Raw genomic sequence first — 24,875 nt, 5'->3', positions numbered from 1 at the left:
TGATACGTAACGAGCAACTAATAAAAACAAAATAAAAAATTAATTGATACGTATTATTTAAATTAAATATTCGCTCAAATGAAATTATAAGTGTAGGATCTAACGGGTTGCCTATGGTTAACCGTCAAACATCATCCGCCATTAGCGACGTTGCCAAGTGGTCACACGACCAATGAAACTTCAAACCCGAAAAGGCAAATAACAATCTTTATTGACAAATGATAATAAAAAGTTTACCATAAACAAGCCACAAATAAACTCGATTATTACCACAATTGTGTTACCAAACATAATTCGCGTGCATTAATCGGTTCGGAGGCCCCATAGATTTTCATTTTTTCAGTGAAAATGAGCCGCCTAAAATAGGAATTTTATAGGCAACCGAGTTCTATATTTAGGTTACAGAAAGACCCCCCTTTTGGTACGTTTTGTCAGGGTTTATTTGAATAGATCACTTTATATGACGAAGATTTCAATTACCGCAGGTTAGTCGAATATTTAAATGCTCAAATTGGCACACCAAAGGCACATTGATGGCGAACCAGCAGAGGGAGGCAGAGGTGGTGGTGTAGTCAAACAATGTCTCCGATCACTATAAACCTTGAACTAGGACACAATGCCTCACTAAGGGAAAAAACTACCGTGGAAGGATTTACTCACGACTGGGAAGTATTCGTCAGGGGGTGCAACGGGGCTGATATCAGACATTACATTGAGAGAGTTGTCTTTCATTTGCATGAGACATTCGAGAAGCCAAAAAGAGGTATGGGTTGCATTTGAATATTATTAATTTTAATGCACATGAGAAGGTTTTGGTTTACTGAACAATTAATTTTTTTAATGGTGCTTTTAAGTTTTTATGATCCTGATAACCATTTACTAGGGTTTTTTATATTTTGTTTGATTCAGTTATTTACTTCATTTGGCTTTATAATAGTGATTAATTTTGTGCCTTCTGGATTTGCCGATTGGTAATTTTCAACTATTCTGGGTTTATCCTTGTATTGTTACTCTTAAAAAAAAACAAATTTCATTATTAATGAGATATAAGAAAATGTACATTATAAATGAGAAAATTTTAAGAGTGGTTGGGCGATGTTTTTACATTAGTCTTATTTTTCCTTATTACCAAAGAAATAATTTTCTCACAATAATAAAAATCTATTTGAGATAATGTTTATGTGTTAAATGGTTTAATTATTGGGTTTGAGGTATTTGAGGGTTTATGCAAATTGGCCAAGTTTTCACCAAATATATTGGCTACTTCAGGACAAATTGAAAATTTTGGACAAAAATCTTTTATCTCTAATAATCAGCTTTAAAATATTAAGACCTGTTGAAAGCACTGTCTAATATCATATCTAAAAAGTATTTTATTTATTTATTTATTTATTACTCATACAAACACCAGAACAGTAATTAAATATAGGAGCACTTGATGGATCAATACCACAGATTTACAGAATACAGATGCAAAACTGATCGAAAATACGCGTGCGAGCGCCAGACTTCAGACACGCCTCCTCTCAAGTAATAATTTAGGTTCTAAAAAGGTTATAAATAACTCCTAGAACCTGTTTAAGAAAAATTATTAATTATGCCATTAAGCACAAACAATTTTATTTATTAGCCCGCATAACCTCCTGTAGTAAAAAAAGGCCCAGCCCTAAAGAGGTTGTCATTGCCAATAGGCCCTGGCCAATTTGAAACCAGATCGCATATCACAGAACCTATATAGCTAATAGAAATAACCTTTATCTAACCCGAAGATGCCTAAAAGTAACCTGTGTAGAACCTGAAAGCTTTTACGCCTACCTGTTTACAACCCTTTAGCAAAGTCCTTTTAGACTTTTAGGTGGTTGGAGATACCAAAGTATAAAAATCTGACCTTTTAGTTTTAAATATGATACAGCCAGGGTAAAAATAAGACAACGCCAAAATAAAAAGCAATGGCAACATTTTTAGTAAGTATGACTTTATTTTAGGAAAAAAAAATTATACTGGAATAGATGACTGATTTTCATTGTGCACACCAGTTTCTTGAAAAAGTTGGGTGTAATTTAACTGTAAAACACGCGCGCCTTTGATATCTTACAAATTAAACATTATTCAGTGCCAATAAAAAAATAAAAAATTAATATATTTTTATTTCTGAGATGCTTTACTGATAATATGTACTTAAATGCTCCAGTGTCTTTATATATTATCTAAATTGTTTACATATTACATTATTTTTGCCTGTATTTGAATAGCTTATAAAAATGGGAGAATTACATTTTTTCTTCAAAATGGACCCCTAGCAGGGTATGCTTTTAAGCTGCTATAATAACTTAAGTAAGTATCAAAAGCTATGTCGTAGGACAAAAGACTTAAAAAAATGCCAATGGGTTTTAAAAAAAGCTAAAACAGGGCTAACTAGCATCTTCCAGGACTTATAGGCCACTTTTAATAACCAATTAGCTGGCAAAGTCTGGGCGAATTTCAATAAATGGCTTTTAGGCATTTAGTAGGATCTATTGGCATTATTTATTACTACGCGGGATTTCTTGAGTCTTCTTTATTGCAATTCAGTTTACGTTTGGTTTTGGTGGTTTCAGTTATTGTGAAAATAAAAGTGTGTTTTTTTATCGTTCAAATTGCATACAGGGCTGTATTTAGGTACATAAAAAGGTAAGTTCATTTTAGTTCATATAATAAAGATAGGCAAAGCGATTTTGATAAAGATAAATACAGATTGTTGCAAGTTTAGAGGTTATGAGTACCAAATCATTTTTCTCTTAACACACCCATGCAATATTTCAATTCAAAGTATATTAGCACCACAAAAAAAATGAAGAAATATAATGATTGGAAGATTGTATGTATTTCCAATAAATTAATACGATGTGAATCCCCGAAAATCAACACTGTCAGATGTTATTTGCTGCCAACAATCGACGACAACCAACCTAATGCGAGGCGATTCGGTGTTGCCATGTCTTGTTGCTAAAGGACCGTTTATACTTAATATTAACGCTAACGCTATGGGATCGTTTAAATTTTTGAGTAACGTTCGGATTCATGCTTATTCGTGCTGTTGAGGATAAACGTCACGAATAAGTCGTGAACGTTCACAACACTAGTCATAACAAATTACATTTTTTATTTAATTTTACTCTTTTTTAATGGGTTTCGACTTTTTAAAGTTAAAAAAAAAGCTTCAACAATAAAGGTAATTTATGTTTGGATTTATATTCTTTATAAATTTTTGATTTTTTTATTAGTAAATTTAATAAATACAAAAATATAATACATATAAAAAGCAGATTTTTAAATATTTAAAACTTAAAAATTGTATAGTATTGGACTTCATATTTTGGTATGTTTTTGGTTACTGTGAGCAATCATACCTATTTTAATCCTTGTATTAACACTACATTTTTGTCTTTGTAATAGTATTTTAGATTGAATTAAGTTGATTAGGTACTGGAAAACCTATTGGATCAAACTTTAACCTAAGCAATATTTTTTTTTAGAAAATGCCATTTAAAGTGGTCCAAACTATAGAACGGGGAACGATATGTATATCAGCAGTCCCAAGCGGGTGGGAGAAAGATGGAACGTTATGGTGGCCTCCAAAGTCACGAATGGGTGCCGTATTGGATGAAAGCTACGCTTCAAAAGATAAATGGAAATCATTCTCCTGTATAGTCTAAAGACAGTTCAAGACGTACAAAGAGGCATCAGAGGAAGCAGAAAAGATGGAAGCGGAAACGGACACAGAGCAAGAATAGCAAGATACTAGAAAGCATGGAGATAGCTTAACCATATTTAAAAAAATATATTTTGATTTTTTTCTATGTTATGATATATTTCTTGCAAGCACTTAGTTAATCCATTATGCCAATATTGACCTCCCGCAATATCCCGTAAATTTATTTTACAAGGAGTAGCCAAAAAAGTTCTAGGGTCCTTCGGAAACTTGACTTCTGTATTTTTATTTAAAATTTTTAAAAGATCTTTAATGGCAACGTGTCTAATGTTATATTTCAGTGCCCAATCTTTTAAATCTTGACTAAAATCAAATTTCTTAAAGTCATCAATTTCATCATCTTCATTCCAATCCATCGATGAACTTGGTTGTTCTGAAGCCACTTTTTCTGTTAAGCCACTGGTACTGGCATCGTGAATATCTGATTTTAGAGGATCAGGTTCAATGCCAAGACCACCATCAGTTAAATTACGAGAATTATCTTCTTCCGGTGTATCTATTGCAAACTAATTTTTTTTTACGTTATAATCTACCAAAATTGTCAATATTTTATTTGTCATATTTACCTGACCAGTTGTAATTCGTTGGAAATTTCGCTTCACTTTTCTTTTTAAATTACCACTTCTTACAATCTTGTGCCAAGACATCCCTGTATTCTAAGAATAAATGACGTAGGATTTAATAGTCGCGACCGTCCGCAAACTGTGTTTTATTGTGACAAGTTGGTTAAACCCTATCCCATAAAGTTATCTTATTATCCATATGACTTTTAGCAAGTCCTTTAGGTGTTAAAAAATGCTATATTTTCCGGAATAGGCCGTATAAAGTGCCAAATAGTTAGGTAATTGATTCAAGACCATATGGTTCTGAATAGGTAATTTTAATGCTAAAATCGTTCTATACTGGAATTTTGATTGCCAAATTAATTCTGAAATATAACCTCTCCAAAACCTTATTATCTCAAAACCATCAAGCCCTCGTTTATGGCCATAACAACGTTATTGTTGACACTTGACTAGAACTAATTAGATTTTTAATTTACCTAAGGTTCCTAGTTCCTATTAGCACAAAATTTAACCTAAATAGTTCCATCAAGCAAGCCAATGACTATTGCAGAACCTTGGTGCGGCTAAAAGGCAACTTTAAAAACCAACTGCTGGAGAAAATGTTACTTGGGCTGGGTGATGGATTTGCATCACCCGCCTAGTACGGTGGCAAGGGGTTTAATTTGCGTAATTTTTCTTTTTTTTTCTAATTTTCTTTGCGTAGTACGCGTGTTTATGATCAATAATTAAATTGAACTAATATATTTGTATTTTTTTTAAATATTTTTTTAGTATTATTTCTGTTGAAATGGGGGGGTATAAGTGTGTAAATTTTGTACTTGTTATATGATAACAATAAAGGCTGTACTAGCACCTTGGCAGCAACTTTCTAGTTTGGGCTTTAGCTATATTAAATTGAGAAGAATCAACCAGGATTGTTTATAAATTTTTTTTGGCAGTACTAGACAACAACAAGGCAATTCCATAAATCCAACTCCAATAGAATTTGAAAGGGCTTTCAGAAAACTTTTTTGCATTCAAATCACATGAATTGTGCTGACGACTTAGGAATTCTCTTAGAGCATTTGAATAATACTAAACGTGCGATTTTGCAAAAAAAAAATTATTCCAGAGCAAAAAATTAAAGCAATTACCCTGCAAGATTATGATTACAAAAAGGAAAACTTGTCAACGCAAAATGCATTTATTTCCGTCTGTGGGTACTTAATTAATAAAACTCTAAAAATTCATAAATGTGATATTTGTTTGAAATTTGCCACTGATTCTAATGTTTTAGACAACAACTTATTTACTAGACTTAAACAGTACCATAATGACAGTGACAGTGTTATCGAAAACATTGAAAGGGGTCTGAAGTTGCCAAATGAACTGACAAATATATGACAACATGACAATTTATATGCCTATTATATAAATTGGAAAATGTTTTTGTTAAATTATTTGAAACAAATTGCAATAAAGAAGGAATTTCACAAAAATATTTCGGGATAATGAAAAGCATTAATTTTACTCACCCATGTGATAACTTTCCTTTCCAGTAATTAATAAAATTATTTATAAGACTTAAAATATTTTATACTTTAAAATTCGCCAACAGAGATTTATTTATCATCCGCCAAAAAATCAGATAAAACTAAAAGAAAATTTTGTTTCATCTTTAATGTTTTGTTAAATAAGATCCTTAAATCTGTTAAATGAAATAAAAATGTACTCAAGAACCCTTACATTCTGTTTTATTTAAGCCTATTTCTATTTTGACATTATAAATGCATTATAATATCCCAGCGAAATTATAGTGCAGAACATCTATCCCTACAAAAAAAAAACTTAAAAATGCATCGGTGAGGCCAGTCCAAACCATCCTTTTCAAGGGCATCGAATATCGGGAGCTTATATCCGCGATCTTTCGCATCTGGTATTCTGTAAATCTGTGTCAATACAATGAAAGTTAGGAAACTAAGTAAAAAATAAGCCTATACATAAATATTAAGAAAAACAAAATACTATACAATAAAAATAACAGAAAATACATCATTACATACATAAAAAACATACATAACAGCCATCATACTAAATATAAATCAAATCTACAGAATTGAGTTTTTTATACTCATGATACTACTGTCAAATAAATCTAAAATTTTGTTACTATACTTAGGGGATTGGATCATTCTATTTATAAGAGAACAGCTTGAGGTTAAGCACAAGAAGAATTTTGAAGTATTTGATGTTTCTTATTGTAAAACCCAGAAACTTGTCTGCAGTTGTCAGTGGCGAAGCGTGAACTTTTTTTTCGGGTAGACAAACAATAAAAATCGTTAATTAGAAAAAAATGTGTATTCAATATTATTCACTTTAATGAAATACAGAATGAAAGCACATGAAATATTAACTCAAAGAGAAAAATTATGTAGTGATATAAAAAAGAAATAAATAATTCGAACAGTCGTTCATAAATAACCACTAAAAAAACCTTTTCTATACACCCACAAACAAACATACTAATTATTAAATTACTATAGCACGCGCCCCCACCAAATGCAGACAAAACTGAAGATGTATTGCGGCCGACCAGATCAAGCGTGTCCATAAACAATAACCCTCAACAGCATAATAAAATAGCTGGTCGACTTCGATAGACAAAAGCTCGAATGTCTTCCCCGCGAGTAAATTTTGCATACGTAATAGGCTGAATGCGGCCGGACCTCTGTAGCCTGCTTGATGCGTATTTGGTTTGATATGCTCCAAATTTCGGAAGACAAATATCAATGTGTCTTCCTGGGGATCGTATACATTAATTGGGTGTCAGCCCTGTATTTTTATCTTAATCGGTGCGGCAGGCGGGGCGCGCCTTCGGATTAATTATGTTTAGATACTATATAATAATAGTAAGGATAGCGACTACGTTCTGTGTTAATTTTTTTTTAATTTTAATTCAACAATTACATGAAATAATTACGTGATAAATTAATGACAAATAACTGGATAATTTTGGGTAGACAGTGTCTACCTTGTCTACTCGTACGCTTCGCCACTGGCAGTTGTACCCCAAAATCTCTACATTCTTTCTTTCTATTGATAGAATAATCATATACAAAGCAATTGATTTTACATGTAAAAGTATTTACTATATACTTATGTAAATTTTAATCTTCTCAGACCCTAGAGCAATACCATTTAAATCTAACTGAAGAAGATGGCAGTTTTATTAAATTTTAATTATAACTAATGCTTATTTCTAGTTGTGAAGGATCCACCATACTCAATAAAAACCTCCGGTTATGCAGGTTTCATAATCCCGATTCATATTTACTTAAAAAACAGCCAAGAGCCGCGAAAAATCCAATTTAATTATGACCTTCGGTTGCAACCGAGCGGTCCGCCAATCCACGAGGTCCAAAAGGAAAAATTCACTTTTCATTCGGTCAATGAAGATTTTCGCAATAAGTTATTGAAAGGTGGCGCCACCGTAAACGAATTGACCCAGAGGACAGACGAAAAAAGTCAAATGTCCAGTAAACCGAGATTAAGCGGTTCCGAGCAACCGAAAAAATACAAATTAAAGCCGGAAGAGTCGAGAACCGATCAGTTCACCGATTTGTTCGGTACCCCTATTACGAAGACCAGTAGGGTACCGGAGATACCTAAAAGTAAGGAGGTAGCTAAGCCGGTACCCAAAACCAGTGAAAAAGAGAAGACAGATAAAAATAATGGTAAGACTTTAAAAAAAAAAGTTAATTCGTCTTTTAGTAATTAAAATTTCCAGACAAAGATAAGCAGAAGACATTTAAAAGTCCGCATAAAGACAAAGAGCGAGCCAACGATAAACCTAAGGACAAAGAGAGAGATAAACAAGACGAGAGGAAATCTTCTTCAAAAGATGACAGTAAAAAGGACAGGAAAGATAAGAAAGACAGAGGGGAGCACGGGAAAAAGGATAGAAAAGAGCGTAGAGAAAAAGAGAAGGAGAGCGGCACCAGGGATAGAGATAAAAGTCCAATGGTGAAACCAAAAAGTCCCAGTCCAAAAAGGTAAATTAAATACGATTTTTTTCAAATAACTCTTATTAGAAATTTAACTTTAAGGTCCCCAAAAAGGCCAAGGAGTCCCTCCCCAGTGAAGCCCAGTAACAAAGACAAGGAGCGAGAAAAAGATTCCAAGGAATCCCGAGATAAGGAGAAAGACAAGAAACCGAAAAAGCATAAAGTATTTTGTGATCAAATAAGTAAAAAAAATCCACTTTACACTGTTTTATTGCAGGACAAAGACAAACATAGGGACAAGGAGAGAGCAGATAAAGAAAAGTCTGGAGGGGATCATCACAAGAGCAGCAAAAGTAGCACCAAAGAAAAAGAGAAAGAAAACAATAGTAATGGAACTCTTAATAACAGTTCAATTGTTAAAGAGAGGGAAAAGGAGAGGGACGACAGTCCTGTTGTGAATTCTGCCCAAAATCAAAAGGTAACAGGTACATTGCCTTTAATATTAATGAAATGAAGTAGTTACATCTTTATTACGTATGTATACTTAATGGTCAGTCCTTATATTTATCCACCCCTTAACTTTTTCAGGTTAACCTGTATAAAAAATATAAAAGTTGTAGGGTTTGACATCTACTCAAACAAAAAATTCATATAAATTAATGCATTACTTAGATTGCAATTTATTTTCTCCATAGCATATGACTAATATAACTAACTTAACTAATATACAACTGAAATAGTAAAATTTCACAGTTGCTGAATATGCCCACCATTTTGATCAATACAAATTTAAAAGCTCCTTTCTAACTTATAGATTGCATTACTAATATAGTTAGAACTTTCCTGTCAGGCTAATTTATAGAATTTAAAATTGTAGCCCTGAGTTCTTCAATATTTGCACTTCTTTGTGAATATACTTTGTCCTTTACCAGACCACACGAGAGATCTTTTACCCTGAAATTTTATTTCGCAGAATTCCCGTGGGAAAAGTGCGTATTTTTTACATTAAATACACACGCAGTTGTAAAGGTGCACTTATCCTGATTCTTTAAACCTCTGTCTTTCTGACAAATTATCTTGACTTGCCCCAAAAAACCATTAGAGCATATTTATGGACTTTTTTAAAATGTTTAACAGTCATTATTTCATACGGAAAATAAGAATGCGTCGTGTCATTTGAATCTTGCTGGTTGACTTATTAAAATACTTAAAAGGGGCCTACGAAAGATCCAGATTGGCAAATATTCATTGTTTGCATTAGGTTGCATTATTATTAAAATTACCTGGAAAAATATCACAAAATATCTAATTCTTCATTTACCATCTTTATCCATTCGTTTGAAAGTCTTTCGATCTGGAACAGCTCTATTTGGCTGTAATCGTCCATATAGCCTCTAAGTCGCAGAAGCATTGTTACGATATAAAAACGTCATATTTCGCATTCCTTGTTATCTGTATAAAAAAATTGACAAAAAAGAAACAATTTAAGAAGAATAATTACAAAAGCCAATTTCATATTATTGCTCATTCTGTAAATACAGGTAATTTTGTATATTTTTAAGTGTCTTATCAATAAAACAATTGCAGTAATATGCAAACTTGGCCATCTTATACTGTAATTTACTTATTCAAATTTAAAGGATCATAGACTATAATTGAAAAGTTGCAGGTCGAAAAGAAAGAAAAAGTAAAAGAAAAAGAACCGGAGAAAGGAGAGGAGGCGAAACCCAAAGATAAGGAAAAGGAGCGAGAAAAGAGCGAAGACAAGCCGAAGCACAAACACAAGAAAAAGGACAAGGATAGAAAAGAGAAGCGGGACAGAGATGATAAGTCACACAAAAAGGAAAAGGAGGAGAAAAGGGAGAGAGAGAAAATCGCCAGTGTACCTAAAGAAGTAACCAATAAAGAAAGGTGAGTTACTCAATTTAATGTGTTCCTTAAGTCTACTTTGTTACATGCAAATTTAAGATTAGTAATGCAACAAGGATATCAAATAAATTCAAGCTATAATAATAATAATAATAATAATAATAATAAAATAAGAAGGCAATAAATAAACAAAAGCCCACAAGTGTCGCATCAACACTTGACTTATCGCTGTTTATTTTTTCAAGGGATAAAACCGAAAATTTATTCGGAAGCAGCCCGAAAAGTGACCCGACGCCGAGTCCTCCCCCGCCGGAGCCCGAGCCGGAAAAGTCGGACCCACACCCGCCCCAAATCGAAGACGAGGAGTCCTCGAACGTTTCGAAAGTTAGCAGCAGAGAACCGAGTCCTGCGGCGGAGCCCCCTCGGCCTCCGGTACTGTCGAGGGTAAGTAAACCCTCCTCTTTAAGCACTAAAATGTACCTGGAATTAATTGTTCTAAGTTTTTAATTGGATGAAATTATGGTTTTAGTCTCCTTCTCCCGTGTCGGTTCCGGAGCCGCCCAAGAAAGCTGCGAGCCCCGAAGAGCCAATGAAGAAACCGAAAGAGAGCACCGCGCTCCCGAGCAAGAAAAAAGACAAAAAAGAGAAGAAAAAGGACAAGAAGAGCGACAAGGACCACGAAAAAAAGAGGAAACGGAAAGCGGAAGCCGAGACGGAGGTGCCAGAGGAGGAACCGCCGCAGAAGCAGGAGAAAAAGGAGGAGGACACCAATAATAATTCGGATGACGAGAAGAAAGTGTCTAGTTCAGAGGACGCCAATCCGATGCCTTATACTGATGACGTAAGTTTTAATATATTGAATTTTGGTATGCACTTACGCTATTATTCGAGAAAAAGGCGCACTTTTAAACCGAATGCAAATGCCTTTCGGTAAATGACAGGTTTATTTACTCAAAAATAGTGCATCAAATAAAAAAAAAAACAATAATATACGAGGGCGGGTCAATAAGTCCCTGACTTTTTCGACAAAAGACAGGTTTTTATATAAAAAGTTATTTTATTTTTCAACATAGTCTCTTTTGAGTTCTATACACTTAGTCCAACGTTTCTCCAATTTTTTATCCCTTCGGAAAAATATGATTTGTCGAAGTCATCAAAATAGGCATTTGTTTGAGAGATGATTTCGTCGTTGGAGTCAAATCTCTTTCCGCCGAGCCATTTCTTTAAGTTTGGGAATAGGAAATAGTCACTGGGGGCTAAATCTGGAGAATATGGCGGATAAAGAAGTAATTCGTAACTTAATTCATGGATTTTTGCCATGGAAACTGCACATGTGTGGACCCTTGCATTGTCCTGGTGGAAAAGAACTTTTTTTTTGGTCAAATGTGGTCTTTTTTCTTCCAGTTCCTCATTGAATCTACCCAATAAGTTGGTATAATATTCTCCATTGATTGTTTTCCCCTTTTGAAGATAGTCAATGTGGATTATACCGCGTGCATCCAAAAAAACGGTCGCCATGACTTTATTGGCTGACAAACCCACCTTTGCCTTCTTGGGCGCCGATTCACCCCGAGAAATCCACTGTTTTGACTGCTGTTTGGTGTCCGGCGTGTTGTGGTGGATCCACGTTTCATCCACGGTAACGAAACGACGCAAAAATTTGTCCATATTGCGGTTGAATAACGCCAAACACTCCTGGGAAATTGTCACAGGGTTGCGTTTGTGGTCGATTGTGAGCAAACGCGGCACCCATCTTGCGGAAAGCTTTCTCATACCCAAATGATCATTCAAAATTGAAATTACTAAACCATGTGAGATGCCTATGGCTTCCACAATCTCTCTCACTTTCAATCTCCGATCGGCTAAAACTATATCGTGAATTTTTTCGATTGTTTTGGATGTAGAGACCTCGACTGGGCGTCCAGAACGTTCGGCATCTTCCGTGCTTGTACGGCCACATCGAAATTCAGTAAACCACTTCTTTACTATGGAAATGGATGGTGCAGAGTCCCTTTAATATTTATCAAGCTTAGCCTTGGTTTGAGTGATGGTTTTTTTCCGTAAAAAATAATGCTGTGATAACTAATGAGCACCCGAAATTCACTTTTTTCCATTTTCTTCTCAAAACGAGTGGTAGTCTGCTATCAACAGCTGTCAAACACAAACTAAATGACGCAGCCTGTTCAAATTTTGACAGGCGTCAACTGACAGTTCTCTGTTGACAGGAGCAGAGTTGCCATTTCCATTAAAGGGCGGGAAAATTTAAAAAGTCACGGACTTATTGGCCCGCCCTCGTAAATTCGCGCAACTCAAAACTAAACAGGGATTAAGAAAATTAAATTTATTTCAGAAAAATGCAGTGGAGAACTATTATACGAATGCCACTGTTAAAATATTTTGTTTATGTAACAAGTGTGTAAAATGTTCATTTAACATTCATGGGACTTGTCGCATTCGCCTATGCCTCATGCGACAATATAAATTTCGTAGTTATAAAAAAAGCGATTTTACCTACGTGTAACATACAAAATTGTTTCTTCTACCGAAGAAAATATTAAGAAAATAAACATATTCTAAATTACTTTACGCAATAGTGCATAAAAAAACGTCAAAAAAGAATTTCAAATTAAAAATTAAATGTCAAATTACTTATTGCGTAAAAATCGACTTTATAAACCCTGGGAAGTGTGTAAAGAGAGTTCTTTATGCGCGATAATAGAAAAATTATTTTTTTTCTAGTACGTTAAAACATGCCTTCTGATGGTTAAAATAGATGCAAATTAAAAAAAAAACCTGTCTAGCAGTCGTGTGACCCTGGGTTCGAGTCTCAGACTTGGCATGGTCGTTTGTGATGTCCGATTTAGTTTAAATACTAAAAAATTATATAGGGGCTTTTCGTGACTAAATGTGCTCAGCAAGGTCAATAAATGAATTTAAAAAAAAAAAGAAAAAAATAGCTACATTGGTAGTAATGACAAAGTATATAGATTTCAACAAGTAGAATCACTTCTTTGATCGCCTCAAAATGCCGCCTTTTTTATAAGCGGTCGTAAATCACTTGAAAACTACGCCGGCACCCCTCGCATGACAGGATACAAGTCCGTCCACAAAGTTCACATTAGAAATGGGTTTACGGGGGGCAATAAGGAAAGTATTAAGTTTAATAATATTATTGGGTAAAATCAAGGTTTTTTTAATTTTAAAATATTTTGATGAGTTTTGACGCTTATTCATTGTGACACATTAAATAAACAACAACTAGGTAATAGGTAATATATTTATGTATGCATCCAGTCGCCATTTTTTCTTTGCTTTTATTTCTTTTTATAATATTAACGAAACGCTTAAATTTGAGTCAAAACCTTAGGAATGTTGTTAAGAAAACTAGAATCCCCTAAAAACCCTTTAATCTTAATAAAGGTGTACCTAATATAAAGGGTGTAAACCTAAATGTATACCTTAATTGCCGACTAGTTAAGCTGAATTTATACAGACAAATAGAATAAAATAAGGCCTTATTTGACATTTATGCATTTAAACAGCAAAATAAAATAAAATAAGAAATAAGGAATTACCAATCACATGCCAGGTAAATTTTATCTCTTTGTCTTTCAATGGCTTTTCTGACCAAAACGCCGTGCGTACTTTCGTTTTCAAATAAAAATAAAATATTAGTTGCATTGGAACTTCTTATTTTATTTTGCTGTATAAATGCCTTGTGGGGGTTTGTGTAAATTAAATTCTTATTTTAGTCTTATTTTATTTCTTATTTTATTCAATCCAGCATTATTATTCTCAATAATAAAAACGTAGGGTTGTACCGATTATCTTTATTTTTTTGATTGACGTGGTTACTTAAGAGGAATCATTTGGTTCAGACACTTAATTTAGACACCCTTTATTTAATCCTTTACTTGTTTGGGGATTTTCCCAAAATCCACTTGACCTACTATGTAGGTATGTAGAAACCTGGACGTTTATTCTACCTGGACGTTTATTAGAATGACGTTTATTTCTAGACGTTTATTTCTACCTGGATGTTTACTACCATTTATTATTAAATGGAATATTAATTTGTTGAATCACAGTTGGCTGATCAAAACACATGTAATTAGTGGGAAACTGCAAAAAGGAAAATAATTTAAAAAAAACACTTGATTTATATGTAGGTATATGCATATATTTCTTATTTGTTAATAATCGTAATTGCATTACAATGCACACTTACTATTCTATTACACAGTAAAAAATATTAATAAAATATTGGCACACTCGGTAAACGTCGAAAATAAACTGAACCGAGTCAACCCTATAACCACATTTCGTCGACGAACCGGTATAAATCTCCGCCGTTTATCGTGGGGATCGATAAACTCCGATAGGCGAGAGGGGCGGCGTCGGCAGGTGCGGCTGGTTAGTCGAAAAGGGTCGAGTGACTTGACTGTGTTAGACTGTGGTAATGGTATTTATTTTTTTTTTAATAACTTTGAATGAAAGTTAACTGTTTCTATTTTTACTTTCAGTTTTATAACTGCTCATGTCTTTGCTTATACAAGGTGTCCAAATGAAATTAGACGTTAATATTTTAACCACCTATGACCCACAATAAGGTTAAAATTTTATATAAAGTCAAAAGTTTTAAAGGTGATGGCGGTTTTTTGTAAATATTTTTGGAAAAACTTGAATATTTTTAAATATAACTTTGTACAGTTCCTAAACTTTTTACGCTCTATTTAACTAAAGCAAACTTATTATTGGATTGGCTTCAATACTAAGTTTGGTGAGGAAATGGGTATATACTGAAGAACAAAACTTCCAAATTAGAGGAGAATGGGCATAAAGTGATATTTTTCTTCTGTAATTGGATGAGTTATAGGAAAAAAACCCTATTTCCAGACGATCCAGACACTACTAAGAAAACCAAACGGTGATATACAATTAAGGGGAAAAATTGAATTCTCATTTATATCTATATCCTTGTCCCAGTTTACAAATTAGAAGAGTATGAGAATAAAGTAATGTTTTTCTTTCATAATTGGATGACTTATAGGAGGAAAGCACTATTTCCTGATGATCCAGACACTATTAAAAAAACCAAAGGGTGATATAGAAATAGGAGGAAAAGTTGAATTCTCATTTATATATCTTTGTCCCAGTTTACAAATTAGAGGAGTATGGGAATAAAGTAATATTTTTCTTTTATAATTGGATGATTTATAGGAGAAAAACAGTATTTCCAGATGATCCAGACACTATTATGAAAACCAAATGGTGTTATAGAAATAGGGGATAAAGTTGAATTCTCATTTATATATTCTTATCTCAGTTTACAAATATTGTTTTAAAAAGGGGCAAAAATGCAAGGGATGGATGTCAACCCGTTAAAATCTATAAAATATTCTTAAAATGCATAAAACCGATTTCGCTACATTTTTTGGGGCATGCTTTCGTAGGTTTCCAATCGAGCGGTGAATTATTTAAAGGCTTTAAAATTGATCCGCTTTATTACTAAAAATTTATAGATTGAAATACTGATTGTTTAAGATGCCTCCATAAAAAACTAGTCGGCTGGATTAAAGTCTGGCGACCTTGCTGGCCGAGGATGTGGGCCTTCGCGCCCAATCCACTGATCAGCAAATTGTTGATCAAGATAATTTCGAGCATCATTTCGCTATATAGTATATATAGAGCTTCGATACCCCATCGTCTTGGAAGTATATGCCTGTTAAATTTACTTCTTCTAACGAACCCGTTAAAATATTTTGAAGACATGGGTAACAAAAAGTATTTCGGTCATCCTCCATTAAATTTATTTAAAAAAACCATAAATCCTACATGTTTCGGATATATAACTTGTCCATCGTCAGGGATGACAAATTAAGAGGCTCTGTCAATTCACCATATAAGTTCTAGTACCTCAGACAAAGTTAAAAGGTTAAACTACATTTAAATACATGAGAAAGGGACATTTGGATTTACAAAATCTTAAAACTACATCATTCCAAAAAAATCTCTTTATAAATCCAAGTTATATCCCTTTTTCATGTATTTTAACCTTTTAACTTTGTCTGAGGTACTAGAATTGACAGAGTCCACAGAGTTTAGATGACCGAAAGTTACCCATTGATCTATTAACTCCACTGCAAGAATGGACTACTTCTTCAAATTTTGAAGAAAGTCTAAATACACAACAGCCGTTAGTCGTTCGGGGAAAAAATTTGGTCCAATAAACCATCATTTATGAGGCCGCATCAAACATTATCTTTTATTTATTTAGAAAAACTTTCGTTGAGAATTAGCCAATTGTACCAAATGGCGGTTTTCATTTGCCTTTACATAAAACTTCTTGAATTAATAGCGTTGTGAAAATACTTCTTCGGTGATTTGTTATCCATCCACTAGCAAATCTCAGTCTAGGCAAGTGGTTATCTTCTGCTAATCTTTGTACCCCTTGTGCATAGAAAGCGTATACGTTTTAATTTTTAATTTTTAGTTCTCCTTAGTCGTAACTATGGCACCACTAATTGCGTGTAAATTCGCCTACTAGCAGTGGGATCTTCTCTTACAAGTTTAAGAATATTCTCTTCTTGCACCACGTCATTAGCACTCACTTTTTCAATATGTTCATCGGTTAAGGGGAAACTTACCCTTCTCCCGTAATGTATTAAAAATTGCGGAAAACGTTTGGTGATTCGGAATTCTCCGATCCAAAAATCAATCAATCAAAATGTTTTTATTTGTTAAATTTTCAAGAAACAATATTATTAATAAAAAATCATAATATAAACAAATAAGGACTTACACCGCGATTTTTAAAACCGATCCACAATATATGCATCATAAAGCATAACTGTGTGGTGCAGACCTTTAAAGCTAAACCTAAACCTAAGCAAATTAACTACGTCGGTTGAGGGCGAAATACCAAGGCATAGAATTAATAACCAATAATTATTATTGTCCAGTCTCTAACAGTCAGGGAACAAAACGAAGCATGACCGGTGCTTTAAGAAATCCGCGCCGGCAACGCCAACGGATATTGCACCGCGCAAAATTAAAAGATTTTTGAAAGTTAGCTGTTTTATGATCAGGTATTTTGTAATTATTTTGAAATCTAGTATGATATGAGTGTTCCTGCGTATTAAAAAGCCGTTTTAAATAGAGTGATTCACCTGTTTTAATAATTCTGCGAATAAGGCAAAATGTATGGTATTGACGTCTGCCATTGATAAAATTGAATATTTTTCTTAGGTATGGAGTTATGTGATTACGAAATGTTATATTGTAGGCAAAGCGAATACATGTATTTTGGATTTTTTGTATAGACTTTTACTGTAATTGCACTATTGTACACAGTGTCGCCATAATCGAATAAAGACAAAATTAGAGTATTACATAAATAATATTTAGTTTTAGATGGCAAAATATATTTTTTTAAGTGGTATAATTTTTTTAAGCGCCTGTATGCTATGCTAATTTTTTTCTCAATATGGGTTTCAAATGAGGAGGGTACTATCAAAATAGATGCCTAAATTTCTAGCTTCGGTAACCATTGGTATAACAATATTATTTATTTTTACGACAAAATTATTTCATATTTGCCTAATTTTATTTATGCTGCTGCCAACGAAAAGAACACAACATTTTGAAGCATTTAATGTTAAATTATGTTGAGATGTAAATTGGTTAATTTTATTTAAATCTGAGTTGAAGTTTAATTGAGATTCTTGTAAATTATTTTTAGACAACGATACATACAACTGGGAGTCATCAGCATATTATTGAAGACTAGCACAAGTAACCATATTTTGCATATCCGCTACATACAAAGAAAACAAGAGTGGCGCTAAAATTGACCCCTGGGGTACACCTGATTTCATTATAATAATTTAATATAATAATAATAATATCCTTTATTTAGCACCTGGCTAGTACATATAACAAACATTTCATTATACATGGGTGAAACATAATAAATTCCTTAATAATTGATTCTTTAAAAAATTAAAAACTTTCCTATTGAACATATTCAGTGATGTTGCTTCTTTAATATTTACTGGTAGACTGTTAAACAGGCGAATTCCATAAAAAAACAGTGATTTTTGTAAAGCAGTGATTTTAACATGTTGAATATTGTAGTTCTGCTTTGACCGAATATTGTATTGATAGAAATTTTCCCTTTTTTTCCAAAAACTTCGCTAAATAGTTAGGTAAAAGACCATGTTCGATTTTAAAAATTAATGTTAAATTTGCCTTTTCAATATTTTTTCCTACCGATAACCAATTTAATGTAGCAAGCATAGATTCAATTGGTATATATTTACCACAGTTCAAAATAATCCTTCTTGTGTACAAGGTATGAGTAAAGCTGAATAGTAATTAAAATGAGGCAATATAATAGTGTTAAATACTAACTTTTTAGACCATAGTGACAAACAAGTTAAAATACGATACAAAAATGAAATGTGTTTACCTAATTTTTTACAAACATAAACTATGTGCGATGAAAAGTTCAACTGTGGATCAATAATTATTCCCAAGTATTATACATACAATATACATTTTGTTTTCTTTATATTTAATTTTAATTTATTTTTGCACAACCAATCATACAAAATATGCATCTTAGAGCATCATTATTCTGGTAATGTTTTTGAAGTCGTTTCCTATCACACAAACCACAGTGTCGTCCGCAAACAAGTTAATAAATGAATTACGCAAAACTGTGTTTATATTATTTACGTAAATTATAAATAATAAGGGCCCAAGAACACTGCCCTGTCATTTGCAAATACTCCGATTTTTCTTGCGTCAAACATTCTTTTATCGAAACGCAATGTGACTTATTGATTAAAAAATTCTCTATAAATTTAATTGAATTATTTGATAGCTGAGAGTAGATAAGTGTAGACAGTAGCAATTTATGATTAAGGGTGTCAAACGTTTTGCTAAAATCCAATAAAAACAAACAAGTAACCTCCCCTTTATCCTCATTTGCTCTTATATAGTTCGTTATATTAATTAAGCAAGTTGTTGTGCTAAAATCTTTACGAAAGCCCGATTAAGAATCCGGGATTATATTATATATATTTGTAAAAGAAATTATTTGTTTGTAGATGTGCCTCTCTATTATTTTTGACATTACTGGCAATATACTAATAGATCTAAGATCTTTGGGTTCATTAGGATTACAAACTTTAGGCAAAGGTTTAATTATTGCTTTTTTCCAAAGGTCAGGATAAACTTTTTCCAAAACACAGTTAATTAGATATTTTTTACAATAAGGTAAACATAATTTTAGGTCTCTAACTCATATACCATCTTTCCCGATTGCGTTTGTACTTATTGTGCTTATTATTTTATCAACTGTCTCTGTATCTATTAATTGAAAATTTAACTTAATTAGAATTATAGAAGTTTATTCTGTCATTAGAAGTCGTATCAGGAACACTGTTACAGCTTGCATAATAATTATTAAGTAATGAAGCGTTTGCTACATCCGAAGGCACATCATACGCTACGTACGAAAATCGTACGTACACAAATACAACATCTGCATACGTAACATTTGTAAATAACGTCGTTTTTACAGTTGAAACATACAAACTTTTGCAAAAGGAGAACAATATTTCGTGGTTTTAATAAGCACCGTCAAACAAAGCGAAATAGGTACTATCGTGCCGAAAAAAAACTGGGACAGTAAAAATCTCCCAAATCCCTTGGTCTATTAGAATAATATATTTTGATGTTGTCAAAGGTAATTTAATTTTGTGACAGCTGCGTCAACAAAATCGTTCTTTCAAATAGCCCGCATTATCTACTCATCAAAAAGCGATAATATACACTCGTCTGATGGATGGAGTTCCTATAAGCAGAATCGCAGAAGAATTGGGCATTAGTAAAAATACCATTTCCTTCGCTAAGGCAAAAATTGCAGAATATGGAGCTATTGTAAGAAATTCATGTTCTGGTCGACCAAAAATTTCAAACGACATTTAAGATAGAGAGTTAGTTGGCTTTTTAAGAAACAATCCGTTTGAAACAGCAATAAAGGCGAAAGAAGACACGCATTTTCCTGATTCTGCTAATACAGCTCGTAGTAGGATAAGAAATTCGGAAATTAAAAGTTGCTGTGTAACAAATAAAATATTTTTAACTGAAGCAAATAAACAGAGAAGATTAGAATTTGCCCATCAATATGCACACCAAAACCACATATGGGAAACGGTAATATTTTCGGATGAAAAAAACTTTCAATCGTGCAATAATGGCAAGATCCGCGTTTACAGGCCTTAATACCAGATGTGATGAAAGATATACACATAAGACTAATCAAAGTGGACGTTTTAGTATAAACGTTTGTGCCTGGATTAGTTTTAGAGGACCAGCGTTTGTCAAATAGTGCAGGAAAGGCTTAATGACTTAGGATATTGCAATATCCTGAATAATGTTATGATGCCATCGGTGTAGTATATGGGCAAGATTTTATCTTCCAACATGATAATGCTCCTATACATAGAGCCCCCATAGTTCAAAACTACCTAGACGAAAGACGAATTCAAGTTTTACCGTGGCCCTTGAAAAGCCCTGATATCAACCCAATTCGAAACGTTTGGGGTAAAATGACAAAATGTATAAAGATAACTTTAAGCCTAGAAATCAGAATGAATTACGCCTAAAGATAGTTGACGCATAGGACCAAATAACCGAAAAATATACCAGAAACTTAATTTTAAGTAAGCCACGACGTTTGCAATCTGTAATTGATAACGACGATGCGCTTACTAAGTATTAATAATTTTTTGTTATTCCATATTATCAAAAAAGATATTACTTAGTTTTGCTTAGTTATAAAATATGTTCCAAATAAAAATAAATATCGAAAAATAAAAATGTTTTGTATCAATATTATTATTATTTAAATATGTAATTATTAAGACTCCAAAAATTTAGTGGGTAAATATGAATACCATACCCAAGGAATGCGATTTACTATAATAGACTAGGAGACAATTCCCTACCTAAATTTTATTATCCCAGTTTTTTTTCGGCACGATGGTAGATAAATGTCGTTTTAAAAACATGTCTCAAAAATCCCAGACTTACTTGGTTAAATTGAGACATTAAGATTTGGTAATAAAACCGAATTGGTCGATTAAAATATCCATTTCGTTATGGATATTTAAATACGTATGTACAGTGGGGCGCTAATCACCCTATAAATAAATGTGAAATTTAATTAAAAATAAACATGTGCTTATTATTTTCCTTAGGGTGAAACCTACATGAACATGCTGAGGGAACTGCAAACGAAAATCATGGGATTAAAGGACAACTCCGACTTGCAAAAGGTGGTGCAACTAATAGCGGAAACCGGCAAATACGAAGTGTCCGCGCACACGTTCGATTTCGATCTTTGCCTGCTCGATCGATCTACCGTGATGCAACTACAGAGTTTCTTCTCGTCGTCGGTCAATTAAGGTTTGACGTACTATTTTTTTTTTGTATGGAGACATTTGATGACACACATTTATTAAAGATCGTATATGTATTTAATCCTAAAACATAAACAAGCGATTCGAAGGACCAAAAAACAAAAAAAAATCCTCCAATTTTGTTTCACTCGAAGGTCATGAGGTTTATGAACAATGACAACGAAAGCCGGGATTGTGAATGTAAATATTTGCATGTGTTGTTCGGTAAACCGGGTGGCATTTTTTTCTTTTTTTTTTTTGTCTATTTAATTGAAATTCTAGAACTTTCTAGAGTGTTCGCGGCGCGCCGAATCGTGCCCCTTAAAAGTGGGGCCTCAGTGCATTTGTTTTTGGTGTGATATTCTGTTTTTTTTTTAAGTTGTTTTACGATACAATGACTATTATTTGAACCGTATTTATTGTTATATATTTTGTACATATTATTGTGATTGTTGCAATTCTTGGTAAAGGTTAGTTATTTAATGATTAAATTAAAATAGGCGTATTTTTTAATTGGGTCTCACTATATATATTTATATAGATATATTATGTATATAATAACGTCTTATGGCATAAAGAATAAATTATATATGGACTTGCAAATACACCACACGAATCATTTTACTTGTATTAAAAACATTCTTTATTAAAGTTTCTCAGATTCGTTAATAATATTTACACTGTTATCTGTCATTATTTGACAGATTACGTTGACATTTTCTTCAATGGCCGGTTTTAAAGGATGAGTGAATTAAGAAGTGCACTTTTATTAATTACTGTTACGCCTTAAATCTTATAGTTTCCCGACTAGGTTGAATATAGAAAATAACGAGTGAAAGTAAACTTGTTAATTATATTACTTTTGTAGTCGACTTATAGAGTGTTATTGTACAGGGTATTTTAAAAAACTACGGTATTCTATACGAATTTTTCTTAAACGTGAAAATTCGTTGGTAAATTTTCTTTAATTGTTATGAACTGACGCAGTAAGGAAAGGAAATTACGTAATTGTAGATGAAGTATAGCAAGATACTTTTACCCCATAACCGGGTTTATTGGACCAATTCATGTCTGTAGAAACTAGGTGCTTATTATTAAGTTATTTTATAAGTTATTGATTGGAATTATGCGTTACAAATGGGAGGAAATCTTTATTTACTTTATAATTGGATTTTTAAATAGGTGATAAAATGTATGGATATAAATGTACTGATTGCCAACTATAGCACAGGTTGAGTACAATTTTATTTAAAAAAACCGAAAACTAATGAAAGTTGTACTAAAAGCATCACTATTAAATGCTCTAATTTGACCCCAATTCTTTCAGGTAATTAAAATGTTGATCGAAGTCTATTAGGCATTTAACATCTCCTGGAATTATTACAAAGTAAATTGTAAGCCTTCGAAACTGTTTTTCGAGCAGTTTTTTCCTTTTGGACGTTAGATTTTTAGCCTAATTTAAAATTTTATTCCAGGCATTTGAGGGCATTTTAAATTTCTGTCTGATATCATAACCCAATGCGTTGAGGTAATTAAAATCATTAGCGAAGTCTATTAGGCATTTAAAAACAAACGAAAACCTTTAGCCTTTAAACCTAATTTAAGATTTTATTCCATGCATGTGAAGAAAATAAACAATATATATATCAAGTGAACCAAATTCCTTAATTTCTGAAAAACTATAAAAGGGTCATAATTTTAAAAAATGTGTGGTGGAGCGGATCTCTTTGTACGCACAAATTAGTGCATAGTAAAAGTTTAAAAAAATGATAAAAAAAATCTTGTTTTTAAATTGTACTAAGAAGCCCTCATGGGTGGCTTTCACTAAGAAGGTTTTAAAGTCTCTATTAATGCATAAAAAGTGTCTTAATTGGAAAAAATGTTGGTGCGTAGAATTTGACCACGCACAACTTCTAATAAATTACTAAAAAAGACGAGGAATCTGCTTTAATAATTTTACTAAAAAAACAGCTTATGCTTGGCAATAGGCTACGCATCACTAAGAATGTTCTAAAGTCTTAACTTATGTATATAAATTGTCTTAGCTGTGTGGTAATCGTCACATGCAAGTTTGTTCAAATAAATGCATTTCTAGTAAATTATTTAATGAGTTCTTGATGTTAGGGGCATGTAATTTTCAGGTAGATCCATTTGCATGAATTTTTCGCTTCTCATTTAAAAATGACGGTGGAATGTTAGTTGAAGAGAGCGTTTGTAAAATTTGCATTAAAAAAATAGCCAACTGTAAAACTTATGCAGTTTGAGATTAATCCAATAAAGAAGATATTGTTTTAGATCTTTACAAACTTACAATATTGGCCCAACGCAAAGCATCTTTAAAAAAATTTGACAATTTTTGATAGTAAAAATTAATTAATAAATTTTGTGTAATTCTTAAACTTAAGAACTGCTTTTTTTTAAATATTAATTTTGCTTTTTATATAATAATTAAAAGAAAATGTGTTGGAAAAAGGTAAACCAATTTTTTATTCAATACATATTTTTTAAATATAAAAATAACGTTAGTATGATAAGTTTCCGTTATTTTTAATTATTTTCAAATAACGGTTTCGCATTGAAGAATAATTTGATGATCCAATTTTTTCCATGGTAATTCTAGGGTTCATAAAATTCTTTAAAAAACTAGTAAAGCTTCATAATTAAGCACAGATTTTGCTCGTATTTTCTTGTCTAAAATTTTCTATTGAATATACAGGGTGTCCCAAAAGTAGACGTCTAAACGAAAGGAGGCGATAGAGGAGGACAGTAGCAATTAAAAAAAACCCATATACTATTATTTGATTGTTGATGGTTTAAAAGTTATTACCGTTTTTCTGTTTTTTATAAAAATAGTGTCATGAATTCTGTAAAGAACTCATAGAAAGAATATCCTCACGTATTTGCGTGGTATTTGTTATGAATATTGCCTTAAATAGTGTACTTTTTCATAAGTAATAAGTGCATGCAAAACAATTGCTTCTGTCACTACTTAGAAAATGATTATTTCCCAATGTGTTTAAATTTTATATACACATTTTTGCGTTTGAATTGATGCTGCTACAAAGCACGTGTTCGACCAAAAATAAACAGCTATCAAAAAAAGTTGCTTTATTTATGCAGATTCTTTACGGTCAAATATTTATGATCAGAAAACTAAACATTCTTTTTCAAATAATTTTTAAGATGAACATACCGTTTCCCTGTCGCGAATGTAATTAGTTTCTTTCTGGTTTTT

The 24,875-nt window shown here is 32.6% G+C and overlaps 1 protein-coding gene across 1 annotated transcript; it reads left to right on the top strand.

Moving 5' to 3' along the window:
- The first annotated feature begins 169 nt into the window (after positions 1-169).
- Positions 170-24,875, top strand: LOC126736783 (protein AF-9). Its single transcript, XM_050441314.1, has 10 exons — positions 170-421; positions 486-763; positions 7,560-8,030; positions 8,084-8,348; positions 8,403-8,523; positions 8,578-8,778; positions 9,970-10,211; positions 10,415-10,613; positions 10,699-11,010; positions 21,440-24,875. The coding sequence occupies exons 2-10, from the start codon at positions 580-582 to the stop codon at positions 21,644-21,646; spliced, it is 2,202 nt and encodes a 733-aa protein (XP_050297271.1). The 5' UTR covers positions 170-421; positions 486-579; the 3' UTR covers positions 21,647-24,875.

This window comes from Anthonomus grandis, chromosome 5 (assembly GCF_022605725.1).
Source record: "Anthonomus grandis grandis chromosome 5, icAntGran1.3, whole genome shotgun sequence".
NCBI lineage: Eukaryota > Metazoa > Arthropoda > Insecta > Coleoptera > Curculionidae > Anthonomus > Anthonomus grandis.
This window is presented reverse-complemented; position numbering and strand designations above follow the sequence as displayed.

Coding starts and splice junctions, on each gene's coding strand:
- LOC126736783 (XM_050441314.1), top strand. CDS start 580: ATGTCTCCGATCACTATAAACCTTGAACTAGGACACAATGCCTCACTA. Junction 8,779..9,969: donor ATTCTGCCCAAAATCAAAAG/GTAACAGGTACA, acceptor GAAAAGTTGCAG/GTCGAAAAGAAAGAAAAAGT. Junction 10,212..10,414: donor GAAGTAACCAATAAAGAAAG/GTGAGTTACTCA, acceptor TATTTTTTCAAG/GGATAAAACCGAAAATTTAT.